The following is a 23,999-nucleotide window of genomic DNA, read 5'->3' on the forward strand; positions in this document are numbered from 1 at the left end:
TCCTTTCGAAGCGCTGGAAACACACCAGTTATCCGAAATCCAACCATAGCCAAGCTTTGTGCTACAAGGTCTACGCTTCGAATGGATCACGGAGTAGACACTCTAGGCAGAGCGAGAGAAAGAGATGCTGGAGGCATAGTCTTCAAAAAAGGAACCATCTGTTTATTCGGCGCCTTTGCCAACGTTTCGCAGGCGCACTTTTAAATAACTCAACGTGTGACAAACAGTGACCGCTGGAGAGAGAAGGCTTGGAAAACAGCACAGGTAGAACTAGAGGGCGAAGTCATTCTCTCGGGAATTGTGGTGGGGGCAAGGGGAAAACAGAAACAAGGGGAGGGGAGGGGGAGGGGCGTAGAGTCGCGGAGAGCATCCGCACTATGTACAAGAGCGCGTGCGCACTGACACCGGAAGTGAGGTGAGGGAAGTTGAGTGTCCTCAGTAAAGGAGAAGTACAAAGGAGTCTGCGAAAGGGGGGAGGCCACGTAACAATCCCCCTTTTTTCGCAAAGCGTGCCTTCTAACGGCTTCCTTGTCCAACACTAAAATGTTTGTCGGATACTTCTGCTCACCGGTAAGTGGCGATGGCCGTAACGGGTCGTTTTCTTTTCTCAGACTTGCTGGACAGCTTTAATTAACGCATTAATTTTGAATTTGTACGAATTCTTCCTGTTTTCCACAAAAGATCATCAGAAGGTAAAGGTAGTATAGAATAAACGGAAGCTTGTGTTCCTACAACGGCTTTAAATTGTTCACGTCGTTTCTTAACAGGAAGCCCTCGGGTACGTGGGAAATTCCTTGCGGTACGCTTTACCCTTTCTTCACGTTAGCAAATCCCCGAGGCTGCAAAACGCGACATATAAGATTCACATTATCGTAAATACCGCGTCCTGCTTTTGAGCTGCTAGCCACGTCATAGGAAGCATAATTGACATCCTGTAAGCTCTGCCGGTAATCAAGGCTTGAAAACGAGGGGGGAAATTTTCGTTGCAGAAGATCTGTACGGCCGTGAACCAGAAATATTGCTGCTCACGCACGGCAACGATTCCTTACACACAGAATTAGGTGTTATCTGGGCAGTCACGTTCTCTTTCGGGACTGATAGTAACAATAGTGAAGCTATCTTTGAGCTCAGGCTTAACCCTCCTGGATAACTAATGCGCAGATCCCCAATGAAGTCGAGTAGCCAACCGCGCGTCTTCGATCGCCGCTTCTCGGTGGGCAGAACACCCGACCATCTCTCCATCGTGACTAAAAACTCGCTCTGACGCCGCCAACAGCCCCGCAGTGGGGCTGTGTCGCGGCGAGAACCATTGCACTTCGTCGTTCGAGAGACGCCAAGCTCGCTGATTGGCCGGCGGCCGTCTCCGCAGCAGGCGACGTACGAAAGGAGATGGCGCTTCGCGTGGACGCGTCGATGCCCGGCCCGTCGGAGACGAGAGGGAAGCGGAAGCGTGGTACGTGGCGCCCCCTAGAGGTGGATCTTGCGCAGGTCGGACGGGCACGTGACCGCGTCGCACTGCGGGCAGAGCCTCTTCGCACCCTGCATGCGTGGCAGAGCAAAATGCACACGGCTTGTAAGTGACAAATAACTTTGAGTGTACCGCTCTCTGTGCACAGAGAGTGGTGACACAAATTCGGCTCTTTAAGAAAAAGATTTGATAACACATTGTAATAATAATATTAGGTGGGATAAGGAAGAATGTGTCCATATATATATATATATATATATATATATATATATATATATATATATATATATATATATATAGCCCAATGAATTCATTTTATTCGCAAAGGTGGACTGCATCACATTCCAAAGGTACCAGAGGCTGAACTTGAAGGAGTTCTGAGAGGTTTGAGGCGCCACACTGGCCCAAGTACGAGAAGAATGCGTTAGAATCCGTTACGCCACACTAACGCACCGGCGGAGATTTCATCGCGAAACGGTAAAGCAAAATTGAGAGCTTGGCCTTCGTCTTTCTGTGCTAACAATCAAGATGTTACCGCGAGCCTAATGAACATGAACCTCTCAAAGAAATCTTCATCAGTCGAAACTGATTTAACTTTTCTTTATAGCGTCCTTTTGATGAAATCGAGGGGACGAGAATTCGGGGTTATTATTCTGGTCACAAATTTGTCCTTATAGTGTGCCTAACAGCGCGATTGACTGTACACTAAGTAAATGTAGGCACGGATAAACTCTCCACTCGGTGCTTATTCATTGCTGCTACCTTTCTCTCATTGTTACGTTCACTGCCACACCCTTAGCCATTTTATGAAGCCCTGCACGAAGGCAGTTGTCTGTAGGTCGCCGCACCACCATAATGGGCCAAGAGTTGCCGTCAGCACAAAACTTATTCCAAGCGATTGAAATGCCAGTCGGGGTGGTTTTTGTACTGGCATTCACGGGTGTGGTGCTGGAGGTCCTAATCGTCTTAAAGAATCGGAGCAGCCACATGTGGGAACAGTAGCGAGAAATTTTGGATCCGAAACGCTGCATGATAGGCGCGATGGTCCCAGCTGCAACTGCACTGAACACATATGTTGAATTCCAATGGCGGAGTCGGAGCAGCCGACGGACTCCGCGAGCGAGCACTCGACTCTGGCGCAGAGCAACGCCTCCGGATCCGCGAGTGGAACACAACCTGCGCCGCCGGAGCGAGGCGGAAGCGGAAGTTCTATCACAGAGTTACCCAGGATACCTTGCGTGTTGTCATTTCCTTCCGCTGTTTGCTCCCAGCACCGCCGCACCGGTCACTTGTCTATTCAGCGCCGCTCACCTGTTATTTTTTGAAGTGCGGAATGGATATCTCGCCAAGCGTGCAGCAGCTTTTGCTTCCTCGCGAGTCGTGACCGGTAGCGCCTCCCAGCAGACAAACGTGGTAAAGGAAATACGTCACGCAGAGTTCCGGTCCACTCCGCCGATTTTGGCGGAGCATCTTTTTCTGCTCCACGGAGTGACTCCCGCTCTGAATCCCCTCCGACTCTCTCATTGGAACACCTTACTCCCGCCCTCACTCTGCCATTGGAACAGACTTGCTCCGAAACGAGCAGAAAAACTTGCTCCGACTCCGCCATTGGAATTCAACAATAGGAGTAATGCGGTGTGCGTTCAAAAAGATATGGCCTCTATTTCCGACTCTGCATGGTCTATGTAGGGAGGTGAGGTGGGGCAAATTTTATGAGCCAGGAAGCTTTAGCTCGGGGTCCACTCCGACGCCGCCAATTCATGTGCATGCGAAACGCAAGAAACGTATTTATGAAGCAATTCCTTGACCTGCTTGAATGAAATTTGCTCCATTTGAGAGTAAAAGTTAAATTCTGGTGACTGTAGGAAGCGGAATTTTCACTGATAGCCTGGAATATTTTAGAAAAAACTCCCATAAATTGGTACGTAAAAAATATGAGCACAATGTTTACAAATTTGAAACTCTGCACCCATAAAAACAGATGTCACAGTTCTGTAAATGGAATTCATTAGAGCATCTAAAGCGAACCATTTGGTTTTATTAATTTGCCGCTCTCGTGAACTTGTGATAAAGTTTACGAGGTGTTCTGCAAACGTCCCCACTCACATACCAAAGGTAAACTTCGGACGTGTATATAATGCATCAATTTTGTCCGCTTTAGGTGCATTATTAGGAGCGGTTTACGAAATTGTGATGCCATACCTCACTGCTCAGTTAAGAAGTTGTAAAAGGGATTGTTTCGTTTATTGAAATATTACGATTTTCAGCAGTTGTTATGAAAATATTGAGGACCTAAATCAGAATCCCGCTTGCACCAGTCACCAGATTTCAATTTCTTTTTTTAAATGCGAGAAACATAATCAAACTCGGTGCTGTGGTTGCCGAGAAAAACGATTTATCCTTTCTCACGTATTCAGATAGGAGCCCCCGAGCTAAAGATTTGGCTTAACAAGGTGTGCTCGTTTTATTGGTGAGACAAAGAAATATGCGGGAGGTGCTTACCAGAGTCTGAAGCCAGCAGCGTTCGCAATGGACGTGCCAACAACATACGGAGACCAGCGGAGTTGTGTACGGACCCTGTGGAAAAGACAAAAAGAAAAAAAAAAGAAGGAAAGATCAGACGCACGTCATTGTAGATCTTAAATCACTCTCAGCTTGATTTATGCCCACTGCAGAGCGAAGGCGTCTCCCATCGATCTCTAGTTGGCTTTTTTATTATTATTTTGCGTCCGTCGATTCCATATCTTACGCCTGAATAATTGCTAATCTCATTGCACAAGCTCAACTTCTAGCATTCTCGGCTGTGTCGCCCTTGCCTTGGAACCCGTTCTGTATTTGCTTTAGACGACCGGCCATCTGCCCTATGTATAACGGGACCTGCTCAACTCATTTTGTTCTGTTTCATCTAAACTACATCTCAACTACATGGGCTCTTACATATGAACAAACCGCCACCAATCAGTCACACACACGCGAGGCCACACATGGCGCATTCTACTAGTGCTTACCCCTCTGCGACTAGGTTTGCAACAATTCCGACTCTTCTGGTCACTGCTGGGACCACAGTAAAGCATCACTGAGCCGCAATAAAGTATCACTGAGCTCAAAGTTCAGCTGTTCCCAGAGCGGTCGCGTAGGACCTATGTGGCTGCAACTCTGTCACATTACGTTAACACCCGCATCTCGAAGGTAAGAGCACTTCCGACACCTCTGAGCTGGAGCACGGCGTACTGGCCGTAGAAGTGGGGCACTTCTGCGCCCCCCCTCCCTCACTTTCCCACAGTTTAGATAGTGTGGGAGGGGGGGGGGGTGCTCAAGGTATACAATTTATTCGACTAAATTATCAAAGGTGCTTTGACACTTTCCAGCACTATTGAATGGTATAGACGGTCATTTACCGCAAACCATGCCGAGTCGTAAGTGTTGTCAGTACTCCTCTAAGGAGCGGCTGTCAAGTCGTACGTTACAGGCGTTACAGCTGTCGTTCGCATTTCAGGCGAGGTGCCCGGATATGGGCCGTACACGTACATATCGATACATGAGCCTACAGCCTTGATTAGATCGTGGCACCCGCATGGGCCTCAACGAGGCCAGAAAGATGGTCCTCTTGGTGTTATAACCTTGGAACACTGCCTTCACCAGTCCACGGCGGCCGCATTCTTACGGAGGTAGCATGCGAAAGGAGTTCGTGTGCCGAACAATAAATTCACGTGGAAGAAGCCCATGTCGTCGTGATTAATCCTGATCTCCCTTCACACTGATAGTACCTCCTTTCCTCCCTCTCCTTTTCTTCTTTTCTTCCCTTAAACCCCTTACACCGAGTAGGGTAGCAAACCGAACGTGCGTCTGGTTGACCTCCCTACCTTTCCTTCCTTCTTTTCCTCCTCCTCCTGATCCCCCTCCAACTCCCCGCCGACACTCCCTCTGTCGTCGCGACTAAACGTTGCTTTGGGAGGTTAAACACAATTATTCGATCGCTGCCGAAGTTTTAGGCGTTAGGCAAGCATGACAGAGATATTCATGCAGTGTCGGTGTCACATGACCTGATGAGCCTTGTATAGTTCCCTACAAAAATTACCGCTGGAAACTCCATGGAGCTGGTGCCCACGGGAGGTACCAGCGTCGGCTCAGCTATATATCATGGGAATTATGGTTAGAATACGGATCCACCTAAAATTCATCCTTGTGGCTTCAAGGCGGCTTTTCGTCTTTTCCAAATCGATAACTTTCCACAAAATATTTCGCTATAAGTACAACTATTCGCAATTATTGCGCATGCGCGCAAGTGCTTACTGCCGTACCATATTAAGAAATGAATTATTGCTTGGAAAAAATAACGCTATAGATATATACTATAAGGTCTGAAGACACTACTATGGAGATGATACAAATTTATGGACTACCCATTGTTCCCATGGCTGCTGAACAACGTTCCGCCCCGCTAGATTTCTTTCTAGTAATTTTTGCAGCAAATACTCTGGGCCATGAATTAAAAAAGAAAAAGAAAAGAGAGACACAACGATGCAAACGTGAAGAAAGTGTGATTATCGAAATTATGTTTGCACTTACCGAACAAATGACGCACTTCCACCTGACTGTTTCGTCTGCACTTGCGCTTCTGCAGACAGAAAAAGAAAAGAATATAGGTCAAGGCACTTAGCAACGTCTGCGCCATTGCAGCTGCGCTTTTAACGCTTCCATGAGAACACTGTCAAAGTAAGTAAGTGGGCTCCCGTTCAGCGGAGAAGGCGGCGGCGTCCACGCGAGCCGAGAAACCCACGTCATGGTCACGTGATTCAGTCGCTCCGTACCACGCAGTAAGACATTTAGGAGGTGAAACTCCCGTCAGCGCGGGCGACAAGATAAGGTCACAATTGTTGTATGCGCCGACGGGGCCGTATACAGTGGCGGCACCATGCGGCGCGTCGTAGAAGCCGCAGCGAAAAAAAAAATGCAGCGCCCGGGCAGGCGGCTTCAGCGCGTTCTCAACGGCGGTGATTTCTTTCCAGGCCGCCAGGCGCCGCCAGCACGATAGCGGCTCCGCGGGCATGTGACTTTTTCTGGTCGCCGCAAGCAGCGGAGTCTCCACTCCTAAATGTTTCTTGCTCCGTGCTCCGTACATAGTGGAGGCAACCGTGGTGTCTACGCCGACGCCTTTGGCGCGACGCCGTAGCGTTGCCGGCGCTCATTCATTCATTCATTCATTCATTCATTCATTCATTCATTCATTCATTCATTCATTCATTCATTCGTTATAAACAAATGAATGCGAACAAACAACAGTGACTGTGTAGGAATAAAAACCACTGAAGGGAACAATTAAGATATCGCGTCATACCCTTAAAGGCGCAGCTTAAGGTTCCCCCTATCTGTTGTTTCCATCCTTCGCATCCAGTTTACAGTCTCTGTCTCTCACTTTCTTTTTGATGACTCGGGGTTGTGCATTTACACTTCCAGTTAGAACTGCTCGGTTGCCAACTTTCTTGACCTCTTCCTCCATTTTGTTTCCGCGCTCTTCAGGTAGAGATATTTGCTCACTTCAGTCGCCCATTTATTTTCATTCCTGAGTGTTCCTTCAAGACTAATTTTTTGGGGGATTCTCTGATTTCAAAAGAGGACCAACCCATGTCACCCTGCAGTGCCTATAATTTCTGGTTATACCTTGGGCTCCCAATGCCAGTGAACCCGCCGTCCTTTAGTTAGCTGCCGACCCAGACGAAATCTCTGATCTTTAGCATAGAATGGTATTTGCGGGTGTCCGTGCTGGCACCATCACTCCTTTCCAAATTCCTCGCACCACCTCATATTTATGGCAGCCCCAAACTCTTCTATGTTTAATTATTGCCGCATTACGCTTCCCCTTTATTTTCAGATTATCTTGGTGTATGCTTGGGTAAGGCTTTCCTTCGTTTATATATACTCTGAGGTATTCGTATTGCTTGGCTATGGGTTCGACTTGTTGACGAATTGATACCACGTCATTGCTAGTCTCTTCATTAAAGATAATAATTTCGGATTTCATCGTGCTAAACCTAAGGTCCACATTTGTCGCTGCATTGCCACATGTATTCGTGAGTCCGTGTAAATGTCTTGCATTGTCCGCTAGTAGCACTTTATCGTATACATACGTCAGTCCTGGGTCCTTCTGCTGCACCCTTTGCCCATTACGGACGTAAGATAAACAAATCCTAATTCACTGTTTTCCAGTCGCCTTTCTATCCGCTTAGCAGAAAGCATAAACAATGATGGAAATAGAAGGAACCCTTGCTTCAGGTGCTCGGTGAATTTTCACAAGTACATTGCATTTCCGACCAGCGCATATAATTTGCACTTGGTTATCTCTATATATCTCCCTCGGCAGCTTCACGAAATCGTCATCCATGTCTTCGTGCTTGAGAATGTCTCATGGTGATTCCCTGTATATTTTGTCGTAAGCACCTTCATATCTAGGAATCCTATCCACAAAGGCTCATTCCGAGCTATCGAAATGCCTATGCACTGAGTTAGTACAAAAATATTACCTTCTAAGCGTCTGCCTAGTCTGAACCCATTCTGTAGTTCCGCGAATATAGTATAGTTTGTTTTCCCCACCCACTTGGACAGCTCTAATTTTATGGCTGGCGTTTTCATTATTACAGCTAACGTTAGACAAGTTAAAAAACGCGGTGCAAGATACGATTATGAGGCCTACTGAACATTGGAGGTCTGATAACCGTAACTTGCACCGTTTTCGTTTAGTTTTTCTTCTTGTTTTGTTGATAACATCGCTAGCGTCAGGAGGAACACCCTACATACGCCACCAAGATTACTGTAACCGGTCTGTGCGAGGTAACTTTCGCAGTGGAAAATAATTTTGTCCTGGTCTGCGGAAACCACTGTGGGTTTCTTCCTTTGTAGCTTTGTGCCGTTCCTCGGGCAAATGAACGAGAAGAGACACTGAGGGGGCTCCAATGTTTGGTTAATCACAATCTAATGAAGCCACAGAGTAGGGGAATTGAAGGGTTATTTTTTGTTAAATGTAAAAATAACAAGAAAAAGGGTAGATGAAAACTGACCGCAAGACAACATTCCGCAAGTGGGATTCGAACCCACGTCTTCCGCATTGCGCGAGCGACGTTCGACCAATTTAGCTACGGTGGCGGCTCCCCGCGCGATCCACTTTCTTGGGAATTTGCATAGAGCTTCATACACTTACTAGAGAGAGCTGTTGGGCTACTCTCTACGGTAGGTGCATGCAGAGTTCAGTCAGCGTGGGAATAATGGGTAGTACGTAGATTTGCCTAAACTTCGTCCTTGTGGCTTTAAATGGCTTCGTGACTTCGCAAAGTGACAATCTTTAAAGAAGGTAAGAAGTTACAAGTAATTAAATAAGCATTATTAAAATTATTTGACGGCAAGGTTCGAACACAGGGCCTCCAGCACAGAAGCCTGATATCGTTAAAACCATTACGCCACGGACGCATGGACAAGCGGAACAACTGCAATCAGCAGTGATTATGCGTGCTTGCAGAGTCTTAGTACCTCCTCCATAAGAAAAATTATACATTGCTTTCAAATTTAGGCCATTCGGGCCCAGATAAAGCGTAATAAATGAAGCCACAAGAGAGTTTGAAACCCCACGCACAAGGATTAGATAAATCCATCATTCCCATGGTGGCCGAACGATCGCAGCGACAGAGTTGTCTCTAGTTTTGGCCTTGGGAGGGATAGGCAGGGACACTTACAGCCATGACAGTGGATGTGGGACGTCCCTTTAAGCGCAAACTTAAGCGTCGCGTAGTAACATGTATAAGCCAGAAGGTTCATTCTTCAGCAATAATACGTAAAAATAACAGTGATAATAGCACCATCTGCTTAATATCTTTGCTTATCTGCGTGGATGGGCAGCCATATATATATATATATATATATATATATTCGGCGTAATTAAAATGTCGATGAACATTACGAACAGGCCGCTGGCCAGTAGGCCCCCGTGTACTGCCTGAAGCTACCAAGGTTGCCAGAGTCGTGACCATAGCTATAAAATGTTTTCATTTCATGCCTCTTCCTTCGCCTAGCTGATTTTCCCAGAACTGGATGTGCCAGAGCATGGCCTGCGAGATTCGGCGACGGGACACGCTGTTGTTATCTCGGAGGCCATGCTCAGAGTCTGCCCAGTTTCTCAACGTAGGGAAAACAATTCCATTAGAAGCCGGAGCAGTCGATTTTACGTTTGTCTACCGTCTGAAGTCGATTACACGCTGAGGCAACGCAACGTAGGCCTTACGAATGCGCCAGTTATTGCGGGAAGGAAGGTAGCGAACGTGGTAAAATGGAGAGAAGGCATAGAGAGGGAGGCCTAGCTAGAAGGCGAGGGAGAGCAATCACCTCTCATCGGCCGCTTGACCATCTTCAGTGCAGGGCGTTTCGCTACTGCTCCCGACACCGGCTCCCGCGCCCGATGACGAAGGGGACCTGCGATGAGGCCAGTAAACCAGAGAGAAAGAAAGGAAAAAAAAGTGTGAGCCGACGGGTTCGATCGAAGGAACGAGTCACGGCCGGGACGGCGTGAAAGTTTCGGACTAAATGTTCATCTGCCCGTCTATACGACTACTGATACAAATGGAGAGAAGGCTAGAGATTTAAAAACTGAGACAATCGGCTACGGTATGCTAGCCGGGAGAAATCTGACTACCGTTGCTTCTTGTTTACTGAGTGTCCGTCGTCCTTCAGGAAACGCTTCCTCTCTCAGGGTCCTCTCTGTCTGATTGTAAAGGTCCCGAATCAATAGGCTGACATCCATGGTAAAGACAAACATCTGGTATACATTAAATTTTTTTTACAGGAACAAAAAATCTCGAGTTACTGGCCTTTTCGCGTCCACTAGAACAGTCAGTTCTGCAAGTCTACCGGAATTATTGTGTATCGTGGAAGCTCATTTCATTTTTTCGCTCTGTAAACATTGTCATATCTCTCTCAAAAGCAGTATTGATTGTATAATTTACTTCTATTTTCGCTGCCAGCGTCATACAGATCCACACAACACGGCTTCATTTCTACATTGATTCCCTACGCGGGCTACAATAAAAGGGAATATCTTCCCAACGCTCCCGATTCCCCTGCTCTATTCTCCCCAAATGGGCCAAAGGGGGGGCGGCTAGGGAAGCGAAGTGTGCCCTCTCATTGCAAACTGGCCCCATCGACACGTGCATAAATGCGCTTTGCCCTTCCACATATCGTTTCTTTCCACTCTTTTCTTTTTCGCTGGTGGGAAGTGTTTGTCGGGACAGTAGCCTCTCTCTCTCGCTTCAGTGTATGGCGGATGCTCCGCCAGCCTTCACCGTGAACTTTTTGTGTCGTTACTTTTCGTTACGTTTCGTCACCTCGACTTTCTGCCTTATCCTCCCCACGCGGGACAGTTCTGCCACCCTTCCTTTTCTTTTCACTCTCTGCTTTTGCGAGAGACCAGCCTTCTCTCACCTGACACCGCCAATTTGAGTGACTGTCGCGTCACGTCAGCCGACCGGAACTGATGTCACTCTGGCGTCGCGGCGGACCCGCTCGCATCCCACCGGGGCCTTTCCCCAACTTCACCCCATCACTGTTCCACAAATACTCGCTTTTCTTTACGTTTTTCTTAAAATTTTTTTTGTTGAGCCTCTTCGTATTCGCATGGCCATGCTCGGAGCCGTATTCAGAGCCGGAGGGTGCGTTTTCAACCCCCTTGCTCGAGGGCCGACGTCGAAACGGACGGCACCCGTCAACGCGGGGGCAATTTGACTAAAAGCACCGCTTCTCACTTTCCCGCCAGTGCTTCTTGCGTCCCGACACGACAGCCTCAGCCAGACGCCCCGAAGCCCGCCCATCACTTCGGACTGCCCGTCCTCGCTGAACTTTCTGTGTCGTGTACGGAGTGTAGTAGTACATCCTTGTTAGGGCAAACGAGTCGAAGTTTTTTTTTCGTGCGCTTCAAAGCGATAGCACGAAACCACCACCCCCGGTATGGCAGCCCATCTTGAGTCCTTTTCACACTGCGGAGGCACCTCTCTCTCTCTCTCTCTCTCTCTCTCTCTCTCTCTCTCTCTCTCTCTCTTGTTTTTTTGCTTTTTTTAAGTTTAAGTTTAGCTTCGTTGCGAGTAACGGGGAAGCGACCGAGTGTCGATCTGCGTGCCGGTCATGCGAGTCAACTCAAGCCGTCCCGTGTCAAGTCGAGACGAGTAAGCTAAGCAAAAAAAGGAAGGGGAGGAGAGAAGGGGGAGGGGACGTTGTCAAACAGCGGAGAACATCTTGTCGGCGAGAAGCCCGCCCGCAGTCCTAATTGAATTATATCGAGAGCATTTGCATGAGAGCAAAATGGAATCCGTTGCTTCGGCATGTTTTTTTTTATTTTTGATTATTTCGTTCCCTTTTGCCCCATACTTATGCTCGTTGGTACGCGGAAGCTGGAAAAACATCACATGCTGTACTTGGTCTATCTTGTCTTTAAATGTTTCATAGTTACGATTTTCCACTTAAGAATGAATCTTTCTTTATTTTCTACCGCGAGACTCCGTAGACGCGAAGTCCTCGTTACATTTTAGGGCGCCTTCTGTGAAGCCGATCCATAACGAAAAAGAAAGAAGAAAAAAGAAAGGCGAAAGTCCATCAATTTGGCTTTTTTATGTGCCTGTGGAGCTCTCGCAGGGAAGTGACTTCTCGCAGTAGCGACGTTGTTTTTGCTTCTGAATCTACTTTACTGCTGCTTATTTATCACTGCTTTTATTCTTGCTTATTTAGCATGCATTTAATCTTGCGCTGTCAGCGCTGACGGAGAGAGTCCACTCATCGCAGCTAGGGCTGATGTCTCTTACACTTTTGCATCGTGTTCTGCATCAAGAAATGGTCTGACTCAAAAAAAGAAAGAAAGACCAATAATCTGGTCTTGCTATTTTCTTGCGGTGTGCTTCATGCCCTGACATTACGCATCCGCTGTTTGTTTGAAGCCATGCAGTGTACAGCTTTAATCCTTCATAATCCTCATCCACTTCTGCGGAATAGTGAAACGCCGATTACGTCAATGGCGGCACGATCCCTCGTAGAGCCATCTCGTGGTGTTTCCTTTAACTACATTGTCTGACAAACGTTCCTGTGTCCCGGCTTTTTTTTTTCTTGGTGAAACGAAAAGAAACATACGGGTAACAGCGCAAACAGACGACCATAAGAAGGACGACACGAACACACAAGCGCTTGTGTGTTCTCTCTTCTCTCTTCTCTGGTCGTCTGTTTGCGCTGTTACCCATATGTTTCAAGATGAACCAAATCGCACAAAAAGAAGTATTGAGAAAGGAAAAGAAGACAAAAGAATCTGCTACACGCTAACGATTGTTGCTGCTCATGCCATCGCCACCAGTGGATAGTTAACGACGACAGTTGCAATTTATGTGCGCCGCCGGATCTCGGAGGCCTTGCTTTGCTAGCGCTCGTTGACGTCGCTGTCGCGAGATCGCGCCAGTAGCGCTGTTGTGCCGCCGCCACATGTGCATGTGTGGCTTCTAGCCGTACTTAATGCTGTGCGCGCTACCGCGAAAATGAAGTCTTCATTTGGTTCTACTGTCGTATCATTGTTCCACGATTCTTCGCATCCCATATTGATTTCAAGTTCTGCTCCGTTGCTCATTGCTCATTTGCTTTGAGTACGATTGAACTCACAGCTAGGAAAGGACGCTTTCAACTGGATTGCGCTCTCACACAGTGCAGTTGAATTATCTGCCAAGAATTGAACTTATCTGAAGTTTATTTGCGTGGCGCGTAAGAAAAGCAAGTACACATTTTTCAGCTGTAAATTAAGAAGTTTCATAATAGAAACTCTCGTGGGGACTTTTTTTTTTAGTGTATACGAGATAATGACAAAATCACAATGTAAGAAGGAACTGTGCTCATGGAAAGTAATATTTCACTTTCGTAGGATTGGCGTAAAGACACAATATCAAGAGCATATGCAACCGATAACTGTAATAATCATACGACACACGAAATTATGAGTCAGAATTCGTTCTTGGGCTATAGTCGGTTCACATTTAAATCAATTACCGTAGCGTTGGCACGGCGGACGTAAGATAGGTGATGGGCCGAGAATACTTGCGTAAGAATTAATACACGTGCGAGAGAATAACAACTTGTGCATTATATGATTTGTAAGGAGTCAAAATGTTTTCTGTTACAAATATCACAAGGCACGCGCGTCCGTGGAAAGAATTCAAAGATGCGCGAATGTATCGCGCTATGACACTTGAGTTCCATAATTTAACCATAATTTGACACCGCCATTCATGAGACTACGTATTGAGGAATAGCTTAGCCCGCCACGTGGGTTAGGAGTGTACTCAGTGTATGCCAATAAAGCGAAGGTATAGCCAAATGGCACGCTTCGTTCTAGATCCCATGCGCGCAACTGTCAAGTGTTTCGCGCAAGACCAACTTCAAATCATCACCCCACTAACAGTGACAAAGCGTTACGATAACACGTTTGCAGAATTTTGTAATTTTCACAGCCTTTCCTGCCTCCATTTAAATGCGGGTAGATTGCAGTGAAATTCGTTGAAAGGTTCCTTTTGTGTCAGCCTGTTATGTATACGTCATGTATAAGTCAGAAGAAAGTGGCACTAGAGAAACACAACCTGATATTTCGATTTCATTTCTTGGCATCTTCAACGGCGGACACTCGAGCCCTACTTGTCATCTTGATTTCGATGCTAACTTTTTATCGAACGTAAATTGAAGTTCGAATGACAGCTACAGTTTTGCCAATGCAGCCAACTGATTCAAGGCAACCGACAAAGAAGTACGAGTAGATTGCTTGACGTTGCGTTGACGGCGAGTACCAGGGGCCCAATATGCACCTAAGTGTGGAAGGGCCTTGAGACTGTGTTGTCGGATTTGTCTTGTATATGACCACTGTACGCTCTACAGTATAGTAGGTCATGTTGCACCGATTATACAGAAACACAGTGGCCGGAATGTGGGCCAGCGGCCATCCTAGAGTTACTGTATATACAGTACTGTATATTACTGTACTGTTACCTTTGGTACAGTAACTCTAGGCCACCCGACAGGAGAGCGTCCTCTACCGCAAAGAAAGGAAAGCTCAACACATGCACTCCCGTTGGCCTCTGCTTCCGTAACCCGTCAGCGAGCAAAAAAAGAAAAAACAAACGCCGCTGATCGATTTTTCAACCGGTGCTCTTCCGTACAAACACCTGTCGCTTGTGAACATCGATACACTAAGAAAAAAAACACCGAAAAAAATGTCGTAAGAACGAAACTCACCCGTCGCGCCCTGTGGACGACTGCTCGCCGCCGCCTCGGGAGTCGGCGGTCCCGTCGGCGCTCCCCGTTCGATCCCGAACTCCCGACGGCGACTGGGGATCCTTGCCTCCTCCTCCTGGAGATCCCGATCGGCAACGCTCTGCGTTCAGAGAATAGGCGGGAGTGAGAAAAGACAGGCCGGGCCGTAAGCGCGAAAGAATGGCAAAATTTCGTCCCCCCCCCCAATACGCGACACACGAAGGAACACCACACGGAAAAGAGAAGCGCAAAAAACGGCATGCGTGCGTCAAGAAGGGCGGCTCGGTGGTGTAGGAGCTGGCTGCGCCCCCCCCCCCCCACTGGGCGGTCCCCTTCGCTCGCAATCTCCCCACATTTTAACTCCCCATTTTTTATTCAGCGGTCAAATGCTCGTTTTTCTTCGCCCTGTTCGCTCTCTTTTACTCTGCCATGTCGCGTCGTGCGGTACTCGAGAACTGAAACAGCCGTCACTGTCACCTTGCGTAGCTCGAACTTCCTTGCGCGGTAATTTCCATATTGCGGGCACTATACACCTGCATTCAGTTGGTTGAGTTAGAATAGCGGGTCCACGACAAGAAATCCGAGTGAAAAACGACAGCGAACTTGTGTGCGAACAACCAGAGGAAGATGCGACATATACAAGAAGCAACGCTGGAACTAGCGTAACTTAGGTTTTTTTCTTATTGTATGCGATGTCAACTACCCGTACGGGCCAGCTCGTTCTTCGTCAGCTACATGATCACTGCTACTTGTTAAAAAAAATGCCCTTTCTAGTCTACCACGAAACGTTGGCAGTACGGCACGACACACCAGCGCTATTTCTAGCGCATGCGCAAGCAGCGCAGCGGAAGATTGTCAGCGGTGTTGCGGCAGAACATGCGGAAACAAGTTGCAGCCATGGGCTGCTAGCACGGGGCTTGGGGACTACAGGTGTGTTTTCTCCTATTTGAGACCTCACGTGGAGCGCCAAATGTTGGATCCGGGCCGTCGCTTCCCAACCATTCGCTTAATAACGGTCGTCAGAGACGGCTGCCAGCAAGCAGTCTGCTGTAAAGAACTACCAGAATAGAAACCACGAAAAGCTTCGCCACATGTCAACTGCTGAAAAAGCCAAGAAGCTTGCTGTCAAAATACACTCCGTGCCGCGCCTCCCGAACGGGAGTGATCGAGGTGGGCATAATCAGCAGCGCCTTCGGAAGGAATAAAGAGTCCCGAGTACGGGTCGAAGTGCATGTCGATTTAAACCGGGAAGGAAGTGACGGAAAGAAGGGAACGGTTACGCCAGCCCAGCCACGACGGTCTTTCTTTTTCGTTCCACTGCGTCCAATGTTCCTCGAACTCTTTCGCATCTCGCCGTCTCTCTCTCTCTCTCTCTCTCTCTCTGCATCACCACGAAGAACGTCCTTTAATAAGTGGACCCGTCGCACGCCATACCAGGTCACAGTGCGGGCCCCAGTACAGTCTCGGTACCCTGTCGCCGCAGGGCGCGGGTGGCATAGCGGGGGCTCAACGGGGCAGAAAGGATTTCGGGAAACGCAAGGGGAGAGGGGGGAGCCGGAGAGAGAGAGAAGCGAGACCCCCCCGGAACAACGCCGGGCCTCGCGACGGAGCTAGCGAGGTCACTGAGGCGAGTGGCAATACTGTGCGCATCCTCGCGTTCAACGCGGGCGTTCGGAGAGGACCGAGACGAGGTCTTCCTGCGCGCTGTGCTCCCTGGAGCGTGGCAGTGTACGCTGCAGGCGTTGCTGTAACTAAGGCGGGGGGGGGGGGGGAGGAGGGGGGGTGGTAGTCGTCGCGACGGTCGAGGTACATAGCCCTCCCGAACTGCCTCGCACGGCACTCCTCGCGGTGCGTTTCCAGAGTGCTGCACGGAACTGACAGTGTTCCGCGAACCAGAGCGTGTGTGCGTGCGTGTGTATGTGGGAGAGGTGCGCCAACAGCCGACCGCTTTGCACGCTGCGTTTCGTCCGAAATATATGTGCCGGGTCGGAGCGCCCCTCTCTGTTGGGCTCGCTGGATATTGCGGGATGGACAAAGGGCTGCGATCGATCGTCACCTTGTTTTTGAGTGCGTGCCCTCTCTTTTTTTTTTTTTGCCGTGTTGGTGTTCGTCTTGCTTTGTTTTGTCTTTTTCTGTTGAACCGTTACCGACTGCTAACACGTTTATGACACAAGTGGAGAAGCACGACAGGAATGCGGGCGGTTGGCGGAATGAAGCGTACGTGCATCCACTGCGCCGGGGCTCGAGTAGAACGCTGACGCACGCACGTGCAGACACAACCACGTGCTCAAACGTGAGAGAAAAGAAAGATAAAAGAAAGATAGCGACGTAAAAGACAGGAGAATGTGTATAGTGAGCTACGTGCCGGGGAGGACGATATCGCTGCAGCCAATTTCGCAAAAGCACGCATTCTAGAGGGAAGTATGCATATGACGCGCACGTGTGGGGCCACTTATTCCGAGCTGCTAGCGGGCCTAATTTCTAGAGTGGCACCTAGATTGACGACCTGTGCGTTCCGGCCCTGGCCACCTGCAGTGTGCTCACGAAAAGAAAGGCAAAGGACAGCAGAGGAGTGTTTATCGTGTGTCATTGCTGTACTCGTATGTAAATACTGAAGTGACACTAAAGAGAAACAGTAAATCAGCCTAAATCATAATGCTTTCTTTAAGAAATCTTCATTTTCGTTAATTTAATAAAATGAACAAGGAAGGTCAAACTTCCTTTTTTTTAAAATTTCGTGCGACCATTCCCTCGTCGCTTCCCCATGTGAAACACTCGGAAAACCACGGAAAGCAAGCGTGTTGAGCGTGTTACATTTGCCTGTTCGCTCGAGCTCTCCAGAGGGGCTATTCTGTAAGAGTCCACCTAGTGGACTGTCCATTTCGGCCACTGCTGATTGGATGCAGCTGTACCGGAGAGGAGGAGACGGGCGGCCCTAGCCAATCAGCAGCGGCCGAAACGGACAGTCCACTAGGTGGACTCTTACAGAATAGCCCCCCTGGCCAGTTTAAGGCCACGACAGGCGCAGTAAACGCGGTCCACGGAGACGGTCCGGTGTATACAACACGCTCTCGCATACACACCGGCCGGTTGCGCGCATCTCACCGGCTGACTCGTAGGAGGCGTCCGAGAGCTCGACCTTGAGCGGCGGAGGTGGACCTCGACTCCTCGGCGTGCCCGGCGGGGAACCGCAGTCCGCCGACTGTAGGTCCAGCGGAAGCTCGGCTCGGCGACGGCGACCACACAGCGCTGGACGGTTCGCGTTTCGTCACCACGAGACGTCGTCCAATGGAGGGAGGCGGGTAAGGGAAAGGGGCGGAGAGACAAAGAGAGGAAGTTTAGATGCAAGCTTGATTGATTGATACATTGATTCGTGAAGTTTAATGTCCGAAAATAACACCGGAGTTATGAGAGACGCCGTAGTAGAGGGCGACAGATTAATTTAGGTCACATGCTGCATTTAAAGAAAAAGAGAACTTGCTCCAAAATATAAGTACACGAGCGCTTTCGCATTTAGCTTTCATCGAAATAGGTCTGCCTCGATCGGGAGTCGAACCCACGACCTCGCGCTCCGTAGCAGAACAGCAACGAACCACCACGGCGGGACGGGCAAACTCGAGCGATGTATGGCCTTTCTTTGCAAATCTGAATTTAAGCAGTCTTGAGATTGTTTAAACATTTCTAGCAAATTGATTTGGCATGTTTTTTTTTATATGTTTCCGATAACCAAGTCAAAAACCACGCTTTTAGTTGTTTTTTCTTTAGTTGGAAATGCAGACGAGGATAACTGCAAGTGGCCTGTCTACGAAGGACCGAAAGCATCCTGTACGCGGTTTCAGTGTAGCATTGTCCTTTTTCGTCATTAAAGTGCATCACTTAGCAAACCATGCTTACCATTCAGTCGCTGGTGACGATTACCGCGGACCTTGAGGTAGGTCTGAAAAGAGAGTAAAAAGATAAGAAAACAAAAACAAATTAAAGGCTGCGAGAGGCACGTGAAACAAGCAAGGAAAGAAAATGCCATCCTCTTTAGGATGCCACTGCTATCTTTTTCTTCTCGTAGGTTTTTGCAACTGAGAGGTGTTGACCGGGTTAGCATCGTGTGCGACCCCAGTTCCTAGCCGTCGCCTGTGTCTTCTTCGGCTGCACTGTTATGTTTCAGAGATTTACACACTTACTAAAGATGGGTATTAGACTGGGTATGACTGCTTGCTGTTCAAGAAGTGGCGTAAATCACAGGCATGCGGACGTAAAAGAAACAAATAAACAAACAAACAAACGCAAACAAAACCCGACGCTTACCTCCCACCGAGACAGGGGCGATCGCTTGCCGGCCTCGTAAGCTGTCCGGCAGGCAGATTGTGGTTCCGGTTGCTGCAACCGAGAAAAGAGAGCACGCGGAGATTGTGAACTCGAGGCACGATTCGATGCTGCGATGACTGCTTTATGGGTCACGCGGCAGGAAAACTAAAGCCGCTACGCGAAAGTTGGTTCCTTCAGGACAAAGATTGTTGCGGAGATTGCGAGTGCTTTGTTACGGGCGTACACCCTTCATCTAAAGTACTAATTTTATGTAACGAGACGAGACTGTCACTACTTCCGGTGCACGCTTCTGGCCTCTCGTTACTGCACTGAGTTAGCAAAGTCTCACAGGACAACGACGGTGACCTGTGTCACTACTATACCGGCTCAACAAATCGGGAATGTCATGCAAGCATGACTACTCTTGCCAATGGCTGCTGCCAAGGAGGTAGCTAACTAGTTAAGGTCTCTGAAGTGACCTGGTGGTCAGCGCCCATCGCGTAAGTGGTCGGCAGCTTTTCGGATAATAGTGTATGCGCGCATTTGCTCGTACTGGCAAGGCATGTTGTTTGGCGCTATACACAACCTGCCCGCATCAGCGTCATGACCGAGACCTTAAAGTACTAAGTGGCAACGTCGTTTAGGCACGTATGAAAAGTAAGTTAGACGCAAATAGTAAAACGGCTCGTGGGTATCGTTGATGCAAGCAATCTAAACAACACGGTCGATGAGAAAAACGCGCGAAGGTCACGTTCGTTGTCTCCGTATTTGAACTCAACTCACCAGTGGCAAGCTGTCCTCGTGTGTCCGGTCAACCCACCGGCGGCAACTGCAAAGGGTAATAGGTTATCAGGAGAGGTATAAATGAGCAGAGAAAAATAGGGGGGGGGGAGGCGGAAGAGAAGAGACCAACAACGGAGAGAGATGGTGCGACAGTAGGCTACAACCGAAGAAAATGCGATCAGCAGCATGACTGCCGCTACCTGTTATTTTCTCTGTTACCTGTTATTTTCTCTAAATGGCTGGGAGGCGGCCCATGCCATTTATGACAAACGTTCCGAACAACATAAAGGTTAAAAGAATGGTTTTGGTGGCGTAACTACTCACTTTCAAATCGGCTTCTCCCATCATCATCATCATCATCTTAGCGCTTACTTTCCTGTGTTTGTTCCCTCAAGTGCAAATGTAGAACTATGCGCTTCTCTGAAATATTACGTACAGATCCAGGAGAGAGAGAGAGAGAATGGAAGACGGAAAGGCAGGGAGGTTAACCAGACTGAGTCCAGTTTGCTACCCTACACGTGGGGAGGGGAATGGGGAGTGAAAGAGGGAGAGAGAGAGAACTTAGGTGTAGGATGTCTATAGTCGGGCACAGATCCAGGAACATTATACGCGTATAGTATAGGAGCAGACGTGTAGGCGTTATCGATGACGAAGCGTGTTCATTCTAAGGGCCGAAACCGCTCGTACTTACCTGTAGAAGTCGGCAAGCTTGTCCATCTCGAGCTGAAAGTGGTCGGCCATCTGCGCTTGCGCCAACGTGATCCCACAAACGGGACAGCTGGTCGCCTGGCCCAGTGTCCACTTCGGAGAACCGAGGGGGCCTGCAACCGGTAATGGCCACGGACCCCGAGTAAGCCACCGGAGCATCGGGATCCGCATCGCATTCACGGTGTAGACGACCGCGGTCACGAAATTTCCTAAGCGTGTGGCGACGGAAGTTGCCACCCACTCACCATAAGCGACGGCGTACCTTGAGTGCTTCTGCTGCTTAGTGGTTAGCCGCGTCGGCACGTCACCGCTTACGTAAGATGGACGTCTTGGCCCCCTTTTTTGAATAGCACTGCTACAGTGTTATATGCGGAACCGCTACAGTGCAGTTCCCTGTTAAAGGGAACACGCGCAGTCAGTATCCTGCTATCCATGATAGCTGAAATATGGATCCACGGATCCAAAAATTATTTTTTTTAATTCATAAACATACATCCGTTTGACGATATCAGCTGAATCCTTCCGATAAGGGCAAACAATTGTTTCAGGTATATTGGTTTTATCACTGCCTAAATGAATCCTTTGACAATAGAGTGTAGCAAACATGCTCTACGGCTGAAATTAACTGAAACATCCTTGATCTGGTGCACCGAACCGCTCCAGCGTGGTTGGCATTCAACATCATCGCGTGTAGGTTCCTTATTTCCATCTTGACAGTGCCCATAACGTCGATCGAAGAATTTGTGAGTTGCTGTTGGACTCCATTTTCCCGTTAATATAGTGATAATTGTGTACGAGACTTTGGCTTCTCGATATGCCTTTGCAGACAAGAAGGTGTTCATTTCATGGGGTTTTTTTAAATGGCACAGTAAAAACAATCAAAAGTACAGGAAAATGGACAACGGTATAGCGCTGCAGGCTAATATTGAAGATGGTAACGCGCTATTGTGGTAATTAAAAATCGGTAAGTCAACGGCACAACGAGAGACTAGAAAAAGAAAGAAAGAAAAACCACGAGACAAGTATGATGGGGCTGCACTTGAACGAGGTATATATAAGACCGGAAAGACATAAAATAAAGAAACAAAACGAAATGAAAGAAAAATGAAGACGAGACGCCGAACTGACAGAACAAAAATAAAATAAAGAAATAGACCGACACTTCGACTTCGGTTAAAGAAAAGTAGCAGAGTAATAACACACAAAGAAGGGAAGCCGCAAATATATATCAGTTCCGAGGGAAAGGTCGGGAGCGGCCTCGAGATTAAAATACGCGGCGTATCCTCCGCCGCCGATGAAAACCGCTGATCGATAGAACGGCCTCGGAGCTGCCGCCGGAACAGAAGAAGGGCGCTGCGGTTCTCGCCCGGGGCGAGGAATCCCCGTCCTTAGGAGGAGGGCGTGAATACATCGGTGTCAAGAGCTTGTCGCTGGTTGTCCGGGGCATTAAGGGGAGAGATATAGGAAAGGGAAAAGAAAAATATCCAGGGCAGCCTTCGCGACGGAGCGATACTTTGGTGCGCACCGGCCGCAAAGCTGGGCGGATTCCCCGCATTTTAAGCCATTTCTGATTCAGCCACAATTCGTTGGCGAATAACACGTGGCATCACTAAGGCACGCAATATTAAAACTTTAGACGCCAGTTACGGTTAGAACCGCAGTCTAAGCAGGATTATTTAGACCTGTGACAGCTCCACACCAAGGAACACTTACCCGCTTGTTCACATTTAGTTTGGGAGAAATTAACCCCCTGCCCACTGGCCCAAATGTCAGTCCTGCTCATTTAGTTCTGGCCACGCATAACGAATTTAATTAGTACGATAATTAGTTAATTAGTGATTGGTTTGCCGATACTATCAGCAACTGAAAACTCTCTCTTACGTATCAAAAACGCCACCTTAGAATATACGGGATTGATTCGCCACGTTTAAAATAATGATTTCGGGGTATCAAAACAGGATAGCATGCATTATACGTTGGGGGAATCGCAGGATCTTCCGGGCTCGCCCAATGGCTCGAAATGGCTCGAAATGGCTCGAGCACAGCAGGCGTTGCGCTGCTGGGATCGAGGCTGTGTTTTCGATCCCAGCCGCGGCGAGCGCGCTTCTGTGGCTCAACGACGCTCGCGTACTTGGATTTAGGTGCGCGGTGAACAACCTAACGCGGTCAGAATTTATCCAGAGTCCCCCCCCCCCCCCCCCTACGGTGCACCTCGTAAGCAGATTGTCATTCTGGCACGTATAAGACCACGGAATTAAACTTTCTAACTTAAATAATTGCAGGACTGAAAAAAGAACTATATTAGTCAACGAGTGACCGGAAGCAAAAGACGAATATCTTAAGAAACTTCTTTAGTGGACGCACGGAAAGAACTACGTTTGCGATAAGTTGGCCTGTATAACGTCGTATGCGGCGGATACCGTGCGCTACGGGCTGAGCGGCGTGTACAGCAGTTTAATATTTTGTGAACACTCTGCAGGGGCAAACGTATTTTTGTTGACATTCTATTTACCGCCGCTGGTTTCCTAATTTCCTTTTTTTTGTCGTAGAATACACATGAATTTCTACGCAGTAACCACTCTACCGTGTATTGGGCGGACCTTAAAGAATCACAGGTGGTTAAAATTATTCCCCAGACCCCAACCGCGGTGCGCTTCATTAACAGAGTGTGGCTCTGGCACGTAATACCTCAGAATTTATTAGGTAACTTAGTTTTCTAACCTTAATAACAGAACAAAACGCGGAACGATGGAACGATAGAAGAATAAGTGGTCAGCTTAACATTGAGTAACAGAACGATACTCAGTGTCTTAAATAGATACACATATTTGTTATGATAGACAATATATTTCAAAATATTATTTGCATTTACTTAGTGTAAGAAAGTCGGAGCTTTACCGTTAAAAAAATTGCGTTGCAACTCAGCCATCGATGATGTCAAGTGAGTGTCACAGAAATCAGCTATTTACGATAGTGTATCGTCTGCTCTTACGCCTCAAAAGTTCCCAAGTGTAAGAGACAAAGTACTGCTTACTTTTCAGTTCAGTGATGTCTACTTTAATTTTTAACGAACTAGGACGCAGCACATGCTGCTACAAACATATCATGTTACGAAGAGATTGGTGCTAGAATTTAAAGTGTAATGGCGTCGTTCGTCATTTTCACATCTTTGCGTCCTTTCCGGTTTCCTAAGCTACTGCTCGCCATAATAATTAGTCTTTCTGCTTTTGCGTAGGTGCTAATTATCTGCTACATTAAGCAATTTTCATTTAGTGACACTTTAAGCATGAACTGATGATATCCTAGAGGTGAAGTTGAATCGGTTCAAGTACAGCGTCCTCAAATGAAGTTGTCCGTATAGGTTGCAGTCAGGGCAGCAATAATTGTGCACCTAACTGTTTATATATGCTTGCATTGCCTTTAATTTTGCTTT

The 23,999-nt window shown here is 48.0% G+C and overlaps 1 protein-coding gene across 1 annotated transcript in view; it reads right to left on the reverse strand.

Annotated features, from left to right (window-relative positions):
• Positions 1–1,389: 1,389 nt before the first annotated feature.
• LOC142559280 (E3 ubiquitin-protein ligase RNF220-like) overlaps positions 1,390–23,999 on the reverse strand; it is a 73,010-nt gene continuing 50,400 nt past the window's right edge. Inside the window, exons 5-14 of the mRNA XM_075670901.1 lie at positions 20,550–20,679; positions 19,859–19,904; positions 19,076–19,147; positions 18,668–18,710; positions 17,879–18,022; positions 14,756–14,894; positions 9,839–9,925; positions 6,038–6,086; positions 3,971–4,045; positions 1,390–1,539 (exon numbers count right to left, since the gene is read on the reverse strand). Coding sequence (XP_075527016.1) covers positions 1,468–1,539; positions 3,971–4,045; positions 6,038–6,086; positions 9,839–9,925; positions 14,756–14,894; positions 17,879–18,022; positions 18,668–18,710; positions 19,076–19,147; positions 19,859–19,904; positions 20,550–20,679 — 857 coding nt within the window. The 3' untranslated portion in view covers positions 1,390–1,467. The remainder of the gene's footprint in view (positions 1,540–3,970; positions 4,046–6,037; positions 6,087–9,838; positions 9,926–14,755; positions 14,895–17,878; positions 18,023–18,667; positions 18,711–19,075; positions 19,148–19,858; positions 19,905–20,549; positions 20,680–23,999) is intronic.

This window comes from Dermacentor variabilis, chromosome 10, assembly GCF_050947875.1.
Source record: "Dermacentor variabilis isolate Ectoservices chromosome 10, ASM5094787v1, whole genome shotgun sequence".
Lineage (NCBI taxonomy): Eukaryota > Metazoa > Arthropoda > Arachnida > Ixodida > Ixodidae > Dermacentor > Dermacentor variabilis.